At 29.7% G+C, this 20,015-nt stretch overlaps 2 protein-coding genes across 2 annotated transcripts; both read left to right on the top strand.

Annotated features, from left to right (window-relative positions):
• The first annotated feature begins 1,295 nt into the window (after positions 1-1,295).
• On the top strand, positions 1,296-4,016 carry LOC129292558 (glucose-6-phosphate/phosphate translocator 2, chloroplastic-like). Its single transcript, XM_054930122.1, has 5 exons — positions 1,296-2,068; positions 2,531-2,756; positions 2,879-3,101; positions 3,266-3,479; positions 3,721-4,016. Exons 1-5 carry the CDS (start codon positions 1,544-1,546, stop codon positions 3,730-3,732), a joined length of 1,200 nt encoding a protein of 399 aa, XP_054786097.1. The 5' UTR covers positions 1,296-1,543; the 3' UTR covers positions 3,733-4,016.
• Positions 4,017-8,399: 4,383 nt separating this feature from the next.
• LOC129293640 (beta-glucosidase 46-like) lies at positions 8,400-19,362 on the top strand. Its single transcript, XM_054931706.1, has 12 exons — positions 8,400-8,686; positions 8,779-8,845; positions 8,974-9,032; positions 14,236-14,311; positions 14,435-14,509; positions 14,811-14,898; positions 15,001-15,253; positions 16,221-16,336; positions 16,492-16,750; positions 17,445-17,547; positions 17,886-17,994; positions 19,014-19,362. The coding sequence occupies exons 1-12, from the start codon at positions 8,510-8,512 to the stop codon at positions 19,213-19,215; spliced, it is 1,584 nt and encodes a 527-aa protein (XP_054787681.1). The 5' UTR covers positions 8,400-8,509; the 3' UTR covers positions 19,216-19,362.
• The last annotated feature ends 653 nt before the right edge of the window (positions 19,363-20,015 follow it).

Genomic DNA, 20,015 nt, shown 5'->3' on the forward strand with positions numbered 1-20,015 from the left:
AACTAATTAAGTGTCACTAGATATTAACATACTTTCTTCCATTAATATTTAATGAAATGAAAGGGGGAAAATATAATAAAAAAGTTAACGATCAATAAAATTCTTCCATCTTTACTTTATAACTAGAATAGGAGGAATTATTTTCGTAGCATTATAATTAATTAATTAACTAATATGCATTTGCATTATTGAAGAGAAACTTCCACATGAAAATAATGTGGACTTTGAAGAATCATCTCAGGCTTCTGCGCGTTGAAAGTTCAAGTCACCATGCAAGATTTTTGTTGACTGTTAGCAATTAAGAAGTACAAATTGTCTACGATCCTCCAGAAACAACAAGGGCTTGGCTTTGGCGTGTATTTCAAAAGATCAATGAATAAATTTTAATAGACAATTATTATTATTTATTATTTATTATTATTATATTAATTTAGTTCAGTCTATACCCTTGATTTTAAAAAATATCAAAGATATAAAATGATTTTTCGAAAAAATAAACGAATGGTAACATGATAGTTTAACTGGTTTAAGACCTTAATCAATAAAAATATCTAGTACTAATTTTGTGATCTTTGAAATTTCAACTAGAGAGAATTTCAAATAAGAATCAGGGATATAATATAATTACTAATATATCCAAAAAAAAGTTTAAAATTTCAATTCAGATAAATGTGAAAATAATTTCAAATGTAAAAATATCAAAGTATTTTTCACTTATTATGTAAAATTACTAATTGTTAATTTTTTTTACTTCACTTATTAATTTACTAATATAAATTATAAATTATATGAGTTAACTTGTCAATAATTATATAAAACTTGACATCAATTGTTTAATCATAAACAGCAACAACATCAGTTATTAAATTATTAACTTTACTTATTAATTTACTAACATCAATTATAAATTACTTATAAGTCTTGTAATTTATGATTGATGTTAGTAAATAAATGAGTAAATTTAGTAAATTAATAATTAATATTACTGCTTGTCTGACGATCAGATGTAATTTACAAGTGACATTGGTAAAATAACATATAAAATAAGAAAATTAATAATTAATAATTTTACATAATAAGTTAAAGATATTTTGATTTTTTATAGTTAAATTATTTTCATTTTTATCTCTAATATTAAACTAAAATTTTAAAAATTTTTGAAACCTACTGATAATCATCTCACATTCGTCATGCTTGTTTAAAATTCTCCCTTTCAATTGCTATTAGTTGTTACCAACAACGAGAGTTTGACATGCCACCTCCCTTTCTCCTCTATAAATTCTGCTCCCCGCCTTCTTCCCCGGAAAGAAAAACCATTTTCTCCTTTCTACACCTTCTTTCCTTCGCTTTCTCTTCGATTTTCTCACCGTTCATTCTTTCCAAAGCTCAGAACCACTTTTCCCTCATCACCATTGCTTAAAGTTTTGAGCTTTCCGTATTGTGATTCTTCCGAATCAACCCCATCAAGCAGATTCTCAGATACCCATTGAGCTATTTCTGTATTCCTTGCGCATTACGCTTAAGCTAAATCTAACCATTCATAATGATCTCTTCAATCAAGCACACAACACCTTCACTGAGCTGCTCTGCTTTCTCAGCAAGCAGAAAGCTTTCTGTTCCAAGGCCTCATTTTTACACCCTGCCTGTTATTCAGAATGCTCGGCAAAACCCAGAAACTGAATCTTCCATCTCCTCCCAAAAACCCCTTTACATTTCATCAACTAAGAGCTTCACATTTCTGGCAAATCCCAGAAGGAAGGTTTCAGAATGCCAAGCCTATGAGGCAGAGAGGTCGCGACCAATTGAGATTAACATTGAACTTCCTGATGAACAGGCTCGGATGGAGACAGCTCAGAAACTCAAGATTGGCTTGTATTTTGCTACTTGGTGGGCTTTGAATGTGGTGTTCAATATTTACAACAAGAAGGTTCTGAATGCGTTTCCTTACCCATGGCTTACTTCCACTCTGTCTCTGGCTGCTGGTTCTCTTATAATGTTGATCTCATGGGCCTCCAGGATCGCTGATGCCCCCAAAGTTGATTTGAATTTTTGGAAGGCCCTGCTGCCCGTAAGTCTGTCTTCTTCTTCTTCTTCTTTTTTTCAAATTTCTTGATTGACACGCAATCACTCATAGTACAATTATCTGCTCTGGAAGTAGTAATAACTAAGAGGTTATAACAAACCTGTCATGAACTGTCTCTAATAGCCTTAAGCTTATGAGTTTGGAAACAAATTGGTAGAAATCCTGGGGATTACCATAGAATTTAGAATAAGTTAATCATGACCGTTCATGCAGGCATGTCAAAATCAATTTTTGGGAGATCCACATATTACTGTTAATATTAAATAACTCGATAGCAATAGCTCGAAGATGAAGAACCTCTAAAGTTTTGTCCTTTCCCATTTTGGAGTCTAACCTTTGAAAAATGACACCTCAGAGACACTTTCTGTGTTCGTGGCCATCAAAACGGTGGGCTTGATGGTAAGGAAATGTGATATAGAACTCACTGAGGGGAAATTGGGGTTGCAGGTAGCTGTGGCCCACACAATTGGGCATGTCGCAGCAACTGTGAGCATGTCAAAAGTTGCAGTTTCATTCACCCACATCATCAAGAGTGGAGAGCCAGCTTTCAGTGTCCTGGTCTCAAGTCTTTTGCTTGGAGACACATTCCCTATGCCAGTTTACTTGTCACTGATTCCAATTATTGGTGGTTGTGCACTTGCAGCAGTGACTGAACTCAGCTTCAACATGACTGGTAGGCAGTTAATTGTCAACAAATCTGAAACCGCGTTTTATTACATGTTTCCATATGATGTTGAGCTTGTGATTCTGATCCCATTTGTTTCAATGCTCAAAGTACAAAACTTTTGGTTTCAGGTTTTATGGGAGCTATGGTATCAAATTTGGCATTTGTGTTCAGGAATATATTCTCGAAGAAGGGAATGAAGGGGATGTCAGTTAGCGGAATGAACTACTATGCTTGCCTTTCAATGTTGTCCCTATTGATTCTCACACCTTTTGCCATAGCTGTGGAAGGCCCCAAGATGTGGGCTGCTGGCTGGCAAACAGCCTTGTCCCAGATCGGTCCCAATTTTGTATGGTGAGCAAAACAATCTATGAGTGTCTGAGCCTTGTTTATTTTCTGCAGCCCCTAATCACCTAACATGGGTTGAACTTTGTTCTACTCTCGGCTGAAATGAAACTTTATCAGTTTTCTTCATTATTGTCAGCATAACAAATGGGTTCTGGTTTTAATTTTTACAGGTGGGTGGTTGCCCAGAGTGTCTTCTACCACTTGTACAATCAAGTGTCTTACATGTCTCTTGATCAAATATCTCCCTTGACATTCAGTGTTGGAAACACAATGAAGAGAATCTCTGTAATTGTCTCCTCTATCCTTGTCTTCCACAATCCAGTTCGACCCATCAACGCCCTTGGGGCTGCCATTGCAATTCTGGGCACCTTCCTCTATTCACAGGTGATCTGTCACCTCCTCTGAAGCTGCTGATTTTGATTCCTTGATACCCTGCAGATATCATGGAAAAGATTGCTCAAATCTCTCAACAGTAGAAAAAACCCTAGAAATTATAATCTTAATGCTAAAAGATAACAAAGTCATAATCGGATGTGCAAGAACGCCACACTTAATCTCTTAACAAACAAACAAGTTATTAAATATTTTGAGACATGACTGACAGCTTCAACTTGATTCTGAGCAGGCCAAGCAGTAAACTGAAGCTGGCATGTAACAGAGGAGATGAAGAGAGGATGGTGACCCATGATTGAAGCTCAGAGTGTCAATGATCACAATTCAAGTTGGAGAAGAAGAATTATTGTGGTCAACGGGACTTCTATGCTGATTTCACTAATTTTGAGAGGCCGTAGTTAGCATATGTAATCACGCTTTAAGTCTGGTTCCATTGTAGATGATTTTACTTCCCCCCCCCCCCTCTCCTTGTAATCTAAAGATGAACCTGAATGAAATAAAAATGATGTTTCAAACCTTTTATTTTAAGGCTTGAAGTTCATGAATTTCATATGATGCTATTAAGCAATAAGGACAGAATCACTGCTTAGAACACCAAAGAAAACAACAGTGCAGAGATTTATAACACAGAAAAAAAAAATGCAGACACCTCTAATAAAATGCGACCAAAATATAGGGTTCCAAAACTATATTTTCCCAAAAAAAAAAATTAAGACAATAGATACTGATAATAATAACAACTTATTTATTGCTGAATTGTATAATTTGCATCACAACTTCTCAAGAACAGAGTTAATATATGGGTTAAGTTGCAAAAATACTTAGAATTTTTTTTTTTAGAAGTTTCTGATATTTTTAAGTTAACAATAATACTTGAATACCTATTAACTTTATAAAAGAGATTAATTTTCCCAAATTTATTAAAATAGTCTAACATTGACAGTTAGAATTTAACAGATGTAGGGAAGTTAACCTGTTTATAAAGCTAAAGAGTATCCATATACAATTGTTAATTTAAGGATACTAAAAATTCTTGGAAAAAAAATTCCTGAATATTTTTGTACTTTAATCTTTAATATATTGATGATTCAATTGCAACGTAACCATCAAAATGTAGAGCTCCAACAATCAATACAATATCAAAGAAAAAAATGATTTGATCCTTTACAATTTTCTTCCTTTTTTTAAAAGAACATTTTAGACAATTCTCATTGATAACATATTCAAGCAAAGCCATTAACTATGAGAAGGTCGATGGTTGTCATGTGTTAATGAGTTAGAGAATTTCTTTAGACAATTTTCTTCCCTTTTTTTTGTGGTTTAGGCTTAGGTTTTGCTTTTTAGTTTCTTTCTTTATTTTTCGCCTTCTCTTTTTTTTTCCTGGCTTACAAGTATTTCGCTTTCGGTTGCATTCTCTTGAATGAAGTTCAGGTTCATGTTAAAAATATGAGAGAGAGAGAGAGTGTGTGTGTCTTTTGTGCGGTCACAATGGCCCAAAAGACAACAAATGCAAATCAGTTCATAACATTGCCCAACAAAACTTGTCAATCAAAGCAGATATCGGTTCAAATCAAATGAGGCCCAAGAAGTAATTCTCGAAAATAGGGTCAATAGGTGTTTTTACAATCGCTTAAACAACAGGTGGAGCAGGTATTTGGAGTTTGGGTATGTATGAATGTAAAAAATGCCTTTTGAAAATCTGTCATTTAATAAGACTTGACAATGCTTAAATTTATTTCAATCAAATAGTCATATAAATAAATAGAGTGGAAACCATGTTGCGTCGAATATAAAACTAAACACACTCCGAATAGAAATAGTAACTGGACAGCTTGATTACCACAGTAATGAGATGGAATTAATATTTTTAAACATATAAAGATACAATATTGCCCCAATATTTTTAAAAATAATGTAATGTTGCCCTTGATAGAAAAAAAGTTGACCGTTAGTTGACTCATGTATACTTATGTGACATGGTAAAGCTTCCAGATCATTTTTCTTTTTTTTTTTAAGAAAAAAATGGAAAAGGAAATAATAGTAGTAGTAGTCATCACACCACCGCTGCATTCTTCTTCTTCTTTGAGCTGCCAACACCTATCATTTGAAATCTTGCTGATTTTATATATAGATTTTATTGTTATTGATTCTTGTTATCTTGAAACCTCTTCATTTGCTTCCTTGTGAATCTTGGGTGACAATTACAATAACCCCCCCAAGTCCGTCTCTCCATTGAATGTCCCTTTCTTATGCTTGAAAATCCTGTGCGCTGATATAGGAATAGAAAGGGAGCCATGGACCTAGATCGCTTCCTCCTCCTAGCTTTCACGACTTATCCTAAGCTTCTTCTTTTCCCCCTCACTTGTTGAGATTCGATTCACTGAGATTCCTTGTTCATGTTTCCATTTTTCAATTCCTCCTCTCATGCCTAGTGTTCCATATGTCAAGGCTTCAAAGAGGTATAAATCTTTCACTCTCCCTTCCTTGAAGCGGCAGAATGGCTTCCTTCCCTTGCTGAAGAAGCATGGAGACTCCTGATTGCTAGTGGAATACTGGCAGAACTGTGAATGCAAGTAATACTCGAAGCTCATAGTTGCTTCTTAGATCTTTGATCCGTTGAATTGATAAAAAAATTTTATTCCCATATGTGCTAGTGACATGAAGCTTGATTATATTTGCCTAATTTTTAAAATCTTTGGGATGTTTGTAAAATTATTTACTTGACAATATTACGGCCAGCGATTGGGGTTAGAACTTAGAAGTGTCGGATCGGTGGAGCGTTTAGTGGGAAAAAAAAGTTAAGGTGAATGTCATATGTATATGCCACATTAGCACAAATAATCAACTAATGGTCAATATTTTGTTTTTGTTAATTTAGAGCAACATTGCACTGCTTTAAAAAAATATCGGAGTAATATTGCATCTTTAATATTTTAAAATACTAATTAAACACCTTTGAAAAAAATTCCGAGGGCAAATTTATGCATTAATCTTAGTTTTTCTCTAAATAATTTGAAATACTAGTAGAGAGAGAGGAGGAGTTTTACAATAGTAGATCTCATTTGACATGTGAAATCTATCAAACTCTCGTTCCTTGTGTATATGTCTTTGCTACATCCTAGATAACTTTACAAAATTTTTCAATCCCCTCACGTAATGAGAGTTTCATATAGCACGTTAACATGTAAAATTATTCGATTTAATCAAACAATTATTAGATATTTTATCGTATTTAAAAAGTATTAAATTTCAAATTTTTAAGGGAGACAATGAAGAGGAGTCCAATCATAAAAGATGTTTTGAATTTTTGGAAGGACATATATTATAATAATTTTTAAGTGTTGATGAAATTCAATAATTGTAATTAGCATACTCATTTAGCGGGTGGATTTAATTTAAGCTATTCTCTGATCCAAATTTCCAGCGCTTTCAATCACAAAGATTTCCTTTCATGGTGACATATTGTTGCATTAGGGTTCTTTATGCACCGTCAATTAATTTCTGTAAGAGGACTTTTATTTTATTCTTCAAGTCCTTTAAATTAAATCACGTCCGTCCAGAATCCCACCGTCCATGTTGTCGAGTAAGTCAACTTCCCTCACAATCATTGTTTGTTTGGCAATGGTGTAGGATTTATTGCACTAGTGAATCAGCCCTTTCCAAAAATGTAGCAATCAACTAGTTTCCAATCCCTTGTCTTACGTAACTTTCCAGAATTGTTTGCATATCATTTTTTTTTATGATTTATTCCCACAAAATAAAATCTTCTTTGCATTCCTCTGTTTGTGGCCTAAGTTAATTTAGCTCTAAAAATTCATAATTATTTAAATTAATAATATGACAAAATTCATTATTATAATTTGCTTTGATAATAAACTTTAAAAATTATAACAACTGACACTAGTGTTCCGAAATTATAAATATTACAGATTACAGATGATTTTTTCTTTTCAACAATTTCTGATGTATTCAGTCCACTAGCTAGTTAAAATTCATCTATGAAATCAAAATCACTTTTAAGACCATGTGATTGTGGCCAGTTAAAATTGTAATGAGGACCCAATGTAATATTTTAGATAATAATCAATGTCATGAATATGGCCATATCAATATTTTGTGACGTCACTATCAAATACAAAATATTTATCAATTAACATAATTTTACAAGTTAATATTAATATGGCTTGTTCATTAGATTTCGTGTAATATATATGAGACCTACTTAGTAAATATATTATCATCAGTTAATTTTATTATCATCTATGTCATATATCAACATTATTAATGCAAAATATAAAATCTATAAGTCATAAGGGACGGATCGAGGAACTAATAATTAAATGGGGGATTAAATTGAAAATTAAATATGAAATGGGGGCTAAAATCTACTTTAAAGTTTTTAGAAGTAAAAACCCCATTTCCACCCCCCAATTATATTTTTGAATTAAAAGGCAAGTATTAACTGCTTGAGATTAAAAGTGATATTAAACCTACGATCTCTCATTTATATAGGAAATTGATATGTTATTAGACTATAAGATTATTAGTAATTCTCACTAAATCATTGAATTATGAGGGGCAACACACCTCCTTGCCTCTATTTGGATTTGTTTGAAGGTGATCTGTTCATATAATAATACTGTAATACTTGCACAAATAGTATAATTTAAATAATGACTCTTTAATTTGCCAAACATTTGGGCAAGATTAGTCTTTGTTGTCCGCAGAATATACTTTCTATGTTTCAAAAAAGTAATATCATTGTATCTAATTTTTTTTCTTCTTATTCTCCTAAATTCAAATTTGAAATTTTGTCTCCAAGCCAATTGGTCCTTGTGAATCGACGAATACATGCCAAATTTGAGTATGACAGAAAATGTCCTCATTATATCAGCCTATCATGGTTATTGCGATCCTTCTCTTCTCTCACTCATAGTTAACTCACAGAAGAAGTAAACACGCACAAGAGCGCACACACACACACACACACAGAGGGAGAGAGAATCATAAGAACACTAACTATGAAGTTTCCAGCATCATCTCTGCTTCGTTCTCCCTTCTCCTTGAGCTTATTTTTGTCAGCTTTCATGGGAGTAATTTACAGTACAAGTGATGATACTCTGTTCATGAACCAGAATTCAGAATCATCTCCTTTTCCCAGTAACTTCCTCTTTGGAACTGCATCTTCCTCTTACCAGGTTCATCTTCATACATTACAATTTAAAGATATATATATGAATGGAATTAAGGAGTTTGATTTGATCATCATCATTTGTATCTTGTTTTGCAGATTGAAGGAGCTTTCTTGAGTGATGGTAAGGGACTGAGTAACTGGGATGTTTTCACTCATAAACCAGGTTCTGTTTCTTCATGAACTTTCCAATATAATAAGCTTAGCTTTGAGCTTGAGGTCCTCACTCCTCACACCCAGAAAGCTAATAAGAAACTATAATGAAGGAGAGCAATATTGTTCTACTTTTTCCAGGCAACATAATGGACGGAACAAATGGAGATATTGCTGTTGATGATTATCATCGTTATCAGGTATCAATATTATACCAAGTTTCTCTTTTTCGGCAATATCAATCAATTTTAGGAGTCATAGATTCCAATGAGTACAATGTTTTATCACTTTAAAAAATACTTTTTAGTCCTTAAAACTTTTTTCAATTATTAATTTAGTTGTTTAATTTTGATTTAGAAATTTTTTAACTTGTAACAGTTTAGTCCGTATAATTTTTTTAACTTGGTGTAATTCGATACCTATAATTATTTATTTTAATAAATCATAAAAATTTGATTGTACTTAGTTAAGATTCATAAATTAAATTTGTAATTAAAAAACTTTAGAGTGTAAAAGTTATATTATCTCTTCATTCCGTGTTTAATATATAGTTTAAGGATTGCTTGATTTTTCATATCAACTTGAACATGCATGGATTTTTTTTTATTTTTTAAAACAATTTTAAATGCATTAACCAGATGTCAGAATATAGTTAAATGGAAGGGTGTGTTTGGTATGGAAGTTTGTAATTTACCATGTAGAACTTGTGGCAAACTAAAACCAAGTTATACTTTTTTCAAGAAATTACTTTTTTTTTTTGGCCAAATTTTCAAGAAATTACTTAACATTGTTTTGGGTTGGGTGAGAATTAATTATGTGTGTGGGGAAATAGCTGCAGCTATATATTGACAGTAAGATGGAAAACCTAAAACTCATGATATGTTACCTAACTCCGGGAAATTAACTATTAATGAATTTATAAAAAAAATTAAAAATTTAATTTTTTATACCAAAAAATATTTTTAAAGAAAATATCGCTTAAAAAATAATTATACCAAACATAAAATTTTTATAATCTCTAAATGGGAAAAAAATTTTCATAGGGAAATACAGTTTTAAAGTGTGAAGCTAATGAAATGGTTGTAAAATAAAAATAAAAATAACATAATGACTAAAAATATGAAAAAAAATGTGAACAGTTAAAATTAAATTTAAATTATTAGAATAAAATTATATAATGAAATGCACGCAATTAATCAAGAATCTGCACCAAAGGAAAAGCACTTATGATTTGTAATAATGATGATTTGTAAAGTGAATGAGAGGGATTGAATGGACACGGGGGCAGCCCCACCGGTTATTTTCTTCAACGACTTGTTTTGCTTTTTGTCGCCTCTGCAGGATTATTAATTAAAGTGTCCCCCAAATAATTCATTCGTAACAAATCACTACCCCTCACACATTAAGTATTTTTGACCTTTTTCATATATTACTTCTAAAAATAATTACTCGCTCATGTGACATGTCCTTATTATAAATGTATTTTAGGATTTTTTTTGTCCATAATATAAAATGAAGTGTAATATAATATTTACTTTTTTTGGGTAACAATATAAAGTGAAATATTTTCGAATAGTTGGATGCTTTTATCCCTAACCTTGTCTACCTTTAATATGTACGTAACTACATTTTAGTAGGATAAAATCATTTTTTTTACTTTTAAAAATGTGATAACATTTTCTTGATATGTGCGAAATATTGAAAATACCTAATGGCAAAGTTAGCTTAGTTTGTATTTATTTCAAACATTATTTAATCTTGAACCATACTCCTTTTTTCATTTTTATTTATAAAAAAAACTATCAATTTTAGTCTTTTTTTTATATAAGCAAAATTATATTTTTAATTGGCATTTATTGTAAAATTTTTAAATTATCCTTTATAATTTCATCATTTATATTCATAAAAAATAATTAATGAAGACTTAATTAATACAATTAATAAAAGGTATGGTAATCTAATTTTTTTATTTTTAAATATAATTAATATAATTAATTAATTTTTTTAAATGTGTGATACAGTTTTTTTTATAAATAAAAATAGAGGAAATATGTTAATGAGTTAGGTGACGTACTTTCCATGATGGATTAACTCAAAAAGAATATTCTTTTAATCACAAAGTTAACTGCATACATATTATATGAGTAATGACATATAAAACTAAAATATCTTTCACCAAGTGCATCTTTGATCCTATAATTTTATAAAAATTTTAATTTAATCCCTTAATTTTATAAAGTATCTTTTCAATTTTTAATACTAATTTTATTAGTTTTAAATGATTATTTTTTATCTCAATTATTATTATTTTTTTAAAAAATAAATTTAATATGTCAATATGTGAGAATATTTTGTCAATATTTAAAAATTTAATGTAACAATTTTTTTTTTTCATAAAAAGAAGGTGTTAGAGTTAAATGATTAAAAATGCATTATACAAATTAAAAAACTATAATAAAATTTTGTATAAAGTTAAAGATTGAAAGTGCACTTTAGCCATAGCTTTCATTTTAATATTAGTTTTTTTTTGGCACTCAAAGCTCTATGTAATAACCTAGATATTAAAATTTTAGACAAGGCACCTTTAGAGTGTAGAACCTTATTGAGAATGAACTTGACTTAATTACTGTCGTTCGTGTGATTTTCATGGCCTTTTTGATATTTCTTAAATCCCATGTATTGCATGTAGCTTCTCCATATTAGCCTACTGAATGTTCAATCTATTTAATAGATACTCCTTTATCTTTATATATAAAACATTTTTTAAAAAAATTAATTTTGTCTCTAAATATAAAGATGACCATAATATTTTTAAATAATTAGATAATTTTATTCTTGTATTAAAAATAAAATAAATTATTAATTATATATTTTTCCTACCACCCATCATAATATTAATAATGATATTATTAAGAATAAAATTAAAAAATTATTGTATTTTTATATGAGTTTAATTAAATAAAATTTTTTATTAATATATGAGATTAAATTAAAGATATTTTATATATAAAAATAGGGAGAGTATATAATCATAGATATAGATATATTGATGGATCATATTTTTGTGAAATTCTTACTTTAAACAAATGACTATATGATAGAACAGTTGAAAGTGGGGCCAACTTATTTATCCCAGTTTTTTAGGACAAGACTTTGATAATTACTTAATTGGCTCCAAAATCAAAAAAGATAGGGAGATACCGACCCCCACCTAATTGATTTTGAAAGTCTGAGCTGGTCCCCCCCTCTAAAAGTCTGTCTATGATGTAAATTTACTAGTTTGGTTGTTGTTCTCTCACTCTCTTTTTTAATTTTAAAATTGTTTTACAAATTAGTTTTTAAATTTATTTTTCAAAACAAAATAAAAAATTCATTTGTGTTATTAAAAAATAATTTTAAAATTAAAAAATTAGTCAATAATAATGGCCACGAGCTGTTAATGGCAGTGGTTTTGATAATTATTAATTAAAATAATTATAATTTTCAATAATCAAACGTAATATATTTTAAAAATAAAAAAATAAACACAGTTTGAATATATTTATTTTTTTGTTTTTAAAAGTAAAAAATGAGAACAGTTTTAAAAGTAATTAGATTAAAAAAAACTCATCTAAAGAAGTTTTTTAATTTTTTTTGTTTTTAAAAATGGAAACCCATTAACCAAACATGCCTTTAGATTTTTTCGAGGATTAGAGTTCAACTATTTCATGTGATAATGCTTTCGTTACATGATTACTAGAATTGAAGTTTGAATTATTAAATTTTAGGATATTTTTATTAGAATTTAAATTTTTTAAAGTTGAGATTGATGGATTTATAAATGTTTTTTTAAACTACATTAGCAAAACAATTAATGACATTTTTTTTTTCTAAGGTTTTCAAGCACCAAATGATTGAACTTGATGTTGAAGTTTCCATGTCACCATTTATTGTTAATGATTTCATGCACAGCCTACGCTTTACACACGGCTGTGTTCTCCTTTGTGTGTGTGTGACAGAGAGAGGGAGAGGGAGTTGAATACGCAAGCTGTAACAATCATGTGAAAGTTGATTCAATAATAAAAAGAAATAAAGTTCTTAGAATTTTTTTGAGGATTAAAGTTCGACTATTTCATGTGATAATGCCTTCCTCACATGATTACTGGGATTGAAGTTTAAATTATTAAATTTTAGGATAGTTTTATTAGGATTTAAATCCTTTGAAATTGAGAGATGAATTTACATGAAAGTTTATTTTTTTAATATTTTCGCTCATTTTATTATTTTTATAAAATATAAAATTTAAATCCTTTTTATTGTATTCTATTTTTTCTTATCTTTTGAAAAATTTTAAGGGAAAATGGAAAATAAATCTCTCTAAAATAAAAAATTTTTTTGGCATGACCTTTAAAATAAATAAACAGCAAAATAATATCATGGAATGAGATTATTACTCTAAAATTCTTAAGTATTTATTTGTTATAATTTTTTGTGAAATTACATTTGTAACCCTCTACAAGATAATGGAAAGTATAGTACTGTTAAAACCTAAACTAAAATTTTTAATAACAAATGTAAAGTTATTAATATAGAAAACATATTTATTATTGCATTGACTAAATTGATGAATTTATGATCAACTATTGTTAATACTTAAATTGAAGTTATTGATCATTAAGATGATGTTGTTAATATAAGAAGCATGCATGTTATTGCACACCCAAACTTACGATTACACTTCTTATATTAACAACTTTATTTTTGTTATTAACAATTTCAGTTTAGGGTTCAACAATTATATATTTTTTATTTTGATGAGAATTAAAAAAGTAATTTGGTAAAAAAATTTACGTCAAATTAGTCCACAGGGACTTCCAAGTATATCATTGTATTTATTTATTATCTATCTATTTCAATGTGATTTATTTTTCATTCTTCTAAATTTCAATTTGGACTTTATATAATTTATATGCTATACTTGAATTTACAAATTTTATAATGTAACAATTTTTTTTAAAAAAAATACACATGGATTTATGAGTCAACCCTAAACCAATTCAGGTGGGGGAAAAAAAACCCTATGCCAATATAATACGGGCAAGGCTTCATCAATATATTAATCTTATTATATGGTCTTTGTAACCATTTCATACAAATTAATTAGTAAGAAATTTAGTTAAAGTTAGACAGCGTTATTAAAAATTAATGATTTAAACCATTTGTAAAGGTGCGTGATGATAACAATCACAGTGTCCTTCTAAAAATCATATTATAATAATAAGGGGACAGTAATAAATACTATTTGTCTGTTATGCTTATATGTTATTCATGAAGGCTTTGGTCCAAAAAAAAAAAAAAACTCATGCAGACTGATTGCTAATCCCTGTTTTTTCTGTTGAATTTGCCTTGGTGGTGGACAAGCAGGAGGATGTGGATCTTATGGAGTACATTGGAGTAAACAGTTATCGCTTTTCACTGTCATGGGCCAGAATTTTACCCAGCAAGTTTTCCATTTTCTTCACATCTAATTTACCAACCTATTTAACTAAATCTCAATTTTTACTTAAAGAAAAAAAAATCTTTTTACATGCATTTCAACTAATGATTCTTACTCTCTTTCCAGAGGGAAGATTTGGCAAGGTGAACAAAGAAGGCCTTGATTATTATGATCGCCTCATCAATGCCATTCTTAGAAAAGGTATTCGTCATGCATAGATTCAACTAAGAAAGGATGAACAAACCCACCTAATAGGATTGTGGATCCACTAGATAAGTGTGGCGGGCCATCATGTGGGTTTGGTAGATAAAATAACCATAGCATTAAAAATTATATCAACCTGACCAATTGAATCAACAAATAATTGAATCTGTACTTTAATTATGTCAATAAAATATTTTATTTATGACTAGTCTAAACACGATTTTGATCATTAGTCCTTGAACAGGTTAATGAATGGTTCGATTTTCAATACTTTAAAATAATGTGTGGTTGTATGCAGGAATAGAGCCGCTTGTGACATTAACACACTTTGACATACCTCAGGAGCTTGAAGACATATACAAAGGATGGCTGAGTCCTAAAATAGAGTGAGATAAAAGCTTCTCATAGTACCCTGCTAATGCTAAACTTGGAACATTATAAAGAAGATTAAGGATGTGCGTGTGTGTGTGTTGGTGGTTGAATGATAGGGAGGAATTCAAGTACTATGCAGAAACATGCTTTAAGAAGTTTGGGGACAGAGTGAAGAAGTGGGTAACGTTGAACGAGCCGAACGTGGCAGTGATAAATGGATACAGAAGAGGGATTTGGCCTCCTTCAAGTTGCTCTGCGTCCTTTGGCAATTGCAGCCATGGCGATTCTGAGAAGGACCCTTTTCTTGCTGCCCACAACCTTATCTTGTCCCATGTCTCTGTTGTTCACCTTTACAGATCCAAGTATCAGGTAATTACTTTGGAATCTGATTTGGACCGTTCTCAATTATTCATGTCCTTTAAAATAAAAAAGCCACATAATTAAAACATGATATATGGATATGTCTAGCCAGCTGTTATAGGTTAGATCAATTGCAATTGTGTAAGCTAAACATATCAAAGACATTCTTAAGGTACATGTGAGGTTGACGTTAATAATAATAACCTCACATAGCAAGGGTTTATATTAATTTGAATAGGAGGTAGTAATTTTTCCAAGTTTTTAGGGATAGTAGGCAATGGAATCAAAAAATAACTAGATCAGTTAAAGTGAACTTGAGCTAGAAAGAAAAAAAAAAAATATATATATATATATATATATAAATGCATAAAGTTATGCTTCACTTTCTAATTATCTTTAGATAATGTATTGAGAAAATTGTACATGGGAACTGAATAGGTGAAATATTTAAATGGAAGGACTAAATTAAGCATCAAAAGTTCTAAAAGGCACATTCGCTAATCTACAATAATTGAGTTTTAAGAATTATCAATACATATTCTTGAAGATCTCTTAAAACTCAATTGCAAAGTTTAGAATCTTCAAGAAATTTCAAGGTATAGTCATTATTTCATATTCATTTGATTCTTGCCAAAATTTTACCATTGTATGGATCCAAATCTTTTCCTCCCTCCCTTTATCATCACTTTTTCTTGCATAATGAGAAACAACATGTGAATCATTAATTTAACTGTTAGTGAAATAAATCTGGTTGAACTTCAAGTAATCTACAGTTAAATGTCTACAACTTGGGAGTCAAACAAAAGTTTAATTTATATTTAATAATTACTAATAAAAATAAAGACTAAAAATATGAACTGATGTAAATCTATACATACAGCTTAAGAAATGAATATAATGCAATCCAAAAAATAAATAAATAACTACATAAGTATAAATATAGTGCTCCAATTAAATGTATTGGCTGGCAACTCAGAAAAAGCAAGGAGGAAAAATTGGAATTGTGATGCATGCTATATGGTTTGAACCCTTTAGCAACTCCTCAGAAGACAAGTTAGCAGCTGAGAGAGCTCAATCATTTTTCTTGAATTGGTAAATTTCATAGCCACCATTTTTCTTAGCTCTCTGTTTTAATTAACACTCTTATATTTCTTAAGTTAAAGCAGAATTATGACTGATAATATTTAATTCTAGCTCCCGTTATGGATAAATTATTTTTTATTACCGTTAATGCATGAATAACGCAGGTTCTTGGACCCAATTATATTCGGGAAATATCCAACAGAAATGCAAGAAATTATAGGGCATGATCTGCCAAAATTTTCGAAGCAAGAAGTGGAAAAACTCAAGAAAAATGTAATAGATTTCATTGGGGTGAATCATTACACAAGCTATTATGCAAAAGATTGCATGTTTTCTGAGTGTGAGCCTGGTTTAGGAGCTTCAAAAACTGAAGGTTTTGCCCTTTATGCTCATCATAGGAATGGCATCCTCCTTGGAGGTAAGGTATGAAAAAATCTATCCCTCTTACTATGCCAATCCAAAAAGTTTACACTACAAGGCCTTGTTTGGTATATAGGTGTGAATTTAGAAAATTGGGAATGGAGTTATGATTGAAATTGGGACTAAGGTTGAGGTTTTAAAAATATATTTAATATGGAGTAATATTGGAATGAATTTTTTTCATGACCAAAACAATCATTATAACCACAAGTAATTGAAATAAGATAAGATGTTATGACGTTATAAGATAGACAGATTAAGGATAGGAAAAAAAAAAAAGGAAACACACAGAAAATATTAAAAAATTAAAATAAAAAAGAATGGATTTATGTCTTAGTCAATATTTAGAGTCAAGAAACTAATTTTTGGAAATAGAAAATGAGTTTACCAATTCATAGAGTAGAATCATAATTAAATTAAAATATAATAGATTTGTAAAAATATGGGATAAAAAGCAAGTGACTTAAGAAGTAATGCTAATAAATATTGGAGGCAATCAATACACATTATACATGCACACACACTTAAATATTTCTTTTAAAGAAAACTTTGACGCATGTAGGCCTTCTCACATATTATATCATTTTCATGTCTTATCTATACTTAAACTTTTTTTTTTTTGAAACATGTCTTATCCTAACCTAACATTTTGCAAACCAAAGTACGTAATTATTATCAGTATATGTAAATTATGCAGACTTCAGTTGATTGGCTGTATGTTCATCCACAAGGAATGGAAAAGATGGTCACATATATAAAGGAGAGGTACAATAATCTACCAATGTTCATCACAGAAAATGGTGAGTGCATTGAAATCAATCTTTTTATACAAATCATAGTCTCATCAATTAATCAAATAATAAAAAAAATTACAAATTACAAATCAATTGTTTTTGTCCCAACATTAAACACCAAAATGCGGTGGTAAATAGAGTCAATATTTCATAATTAGAAATGGGGCTCACCATTCAAGTATTATTTTTCCTATTTCCCTCTAAATGCACACTCTTGATTTATTTTATAAATTTAAATGATCCGAGCCAAAATATAATATCTGTGATGGAATTAATATCAGTTTATCATTATATATTTGTTCATATAATCATGCTTATGGGGTTCTTTTCTTAATGTGTTGTAGGATATGGAGACATGGAAGCTCCCAACTCTACCACAACAGACATAATCAATGATGTGGAAAGAGTGAGCTACTTGAGCGGTTACTTGAATTCCTTGGCCACAGCCATAAGGTATTGTTACAATTATACGTTAAATTCTTCTAGGACGTTTTCTAACAGTAAGCATGGATGTAAAATATATGATACTTCGCAAATAACTCAATAACAAAAAATTATTCTTTTCTACAAATGCCTCATTAATTGTATAAGAAAGAAATTAAGGTAATGTTTGGATGGGTGAATTTTAATTTTAATTTTAGATTTTAAATCTCACATTTAATATTCATGTATTTTAAAAACTTTGTTTGAATGGTTTAAAAAATTTTAAATGAATAAGAGAGATAAATTGGTATTCAAAATGAAAATTAAAAATTAAAAGAAATAAGTTTATCTTTATTTTTCAATTAAAGAAAGGCGAAAATGAGAAATAAGAAGAGATATGAGAGTTATAAAAATATTAATAGTGAAGATACAAAGAAAACGACCAAGTTTAAAGTAATTTAATTTCAAATGACTAGTGTATAAAAAGAATTTTAAATTATAAAAAAAATATAATTTAAATCTATAAATTTTGTGTATTCGAATGAGGGATTTGATTCAAATTCAAATCCCCATTAATCCAAACACACTATAAAAGTAATTAAGATAGATTATTAATTTTAAATGGAGAGTAACTTAGAAAGTAGTGATAATTTTTATCATTTTAATGATACACACCATTTTTTATTATAGCATTAAACATTAGGTCAACTTAGCCAACTAAACTGGTAAACCTTGAATAAGTTTTTTTGATCAATCTAATAAAATATTTTATTCATGACAAGTCTAATTATGGTTCAATTATATATAGTTTTATCAATTAATTTTTGAATAAGTGTTTTCACTAGTTGAATAGTTAATTCGATTTTCATTACTTGTTTTTAACTACTTTTCATGGCCTCTGTGAAGCAATTAAAAGCGTCATGTATTCTAGAACAAAGGAAGTATTAATAGTATATTTGTTATGATAGAGTTATTATGTAATTTTTTTTTTTTTTTTTTTGCTAATTATAATATTGAATGTGAAAATTGTGAAATTAATAAACGAGCAGGAAAGGAGCAGATGTGAGAGGGTATTTTGTGTGGTCATTGCTAGACAACTTTGAGTGGCTCTATGGATGCAGTGTAAGGTTTGGGCTTCATCATGTGGATTATAGCTCTCTCAATAGAACCACAAGACTCTCTGCATTGTGGTACAAACACTTCATTGCTCACCATCTTCCTCCCAAACCTCCAACACTTTCCATTCTTTAACTTTGACTTAATTTGCCTCCACGTTGTTCATTGTTTCAATAATGTTTGGGCCCATTGTATAACTCTTCATTGAGATCAATGGCCTTGTAACTAATTAGCTACTGTTTAATTATTGGGTTGTCAAATCTATTATCTCTAGAGTTTTAATCTTTTCTCCAATTTTATTTTTTCTCAATATGTTATTTAATTGTCATCTCATTTCATTTTACCTTTCCTCTATATATTGTTACTCAGTAGTGGAGGGTCATGACCTTTTAAATTTCAATTTTTTTAATATTATATATGCTTTTTAAATCTCGACCTCTCATATCTAAACTTAGTTATACTTTTATTGTTATTGGTTTTGTTTTTTGAATGAATTTTTACTTTTGCCTAAAGGAAAATTTTTTTTAGTTAAGTTGGTTTACTTTGTAAGTTTAGCATGAGGCAGTTAAAGTTATATTATTTTAAATTTTTAATAATTAAACTCCTTATGTTTTTGCGATAATGCACCAAAATGAGCTGCTTCTGATTTTGACTGCAACATTGATGGCCACGTGGGTGGTTTGAATTGAACTAACGAACTAGTCTTTTTTTATCATGCTACCATGTCTTCTCTCGAGGCACCAAACATTGGACTTAGAAAATAATGTGCTTAAATGTTAGGTAGAGGCCAATGAAACAGCAACAACGTAGTCTATCAAACTTGAACATAATATTCTTAGAAGAGTATTGTTATTGAAATGGAACAATAATACGTTGATTGCGGAGAATGACAGGGAAAAAGAAAAGCAGCCACCTAGTAAAGAATTTACCTTTAT

Source organism: Prosopis cineraria, unplaced genomic scaffold (assembly GCF_029017545.1).
Source record: "Prosopis cineraria cultivar Desert tree isolate PC_DT_omini unplaced genomic scaffold, ASM2901754v1 PC14, whole genome shotgun sequence".
NCBI lineage: Eukaryota > Viridiplantae > Streptophyta > Magnoliopsida > Fabales > Fabaceae > Prosopis > Prosopis cineraria.

Coding starts and splice junctions, on each gene's coding strand:
- LOC129292558 (XM_054930122.1), top strand. CDS start 1,544: ATGATCTCTTCAATCAAGCACACAACACCTTCACTGAGCTGCTCTGCT. Junction 2,069..2,530: donor TTTGGAAGGCCCTGCTGCCC/GTAAGTCTGTCT, acceptor TTGGGGTTGCAG/GTAGCTGTGGCCCACACAAT. Junction 2,757..2,878: donor ACTCAGCTTCAACATGACTG/GTAGGCAGTTAA, acceptor TTTTGGTTTCAG/GTTTTATGGGAGCTATGGTA.
- LOC129293640 (XM_054931706.1), top strand. CDS start 8,510: ATGAAGTTTCCAGCATCATCTCTGCTTCGTTCTCCCTTCTCCTTGAGC. Junction 8,687..8,778: donor CTGCATCTTCCTCTTACCAG/GTTCATCTTCAT, acceptor CTTGTTTTGCAG/ATTGAAGGAGCTTTCTTGAG. Junction 16,337..16,491: donor CAATCATTTTTCTTGAATTG/GTAAATTTCATA, acceptor TGAATAACGCAG/GTTCTTGGACCCAATTATAT.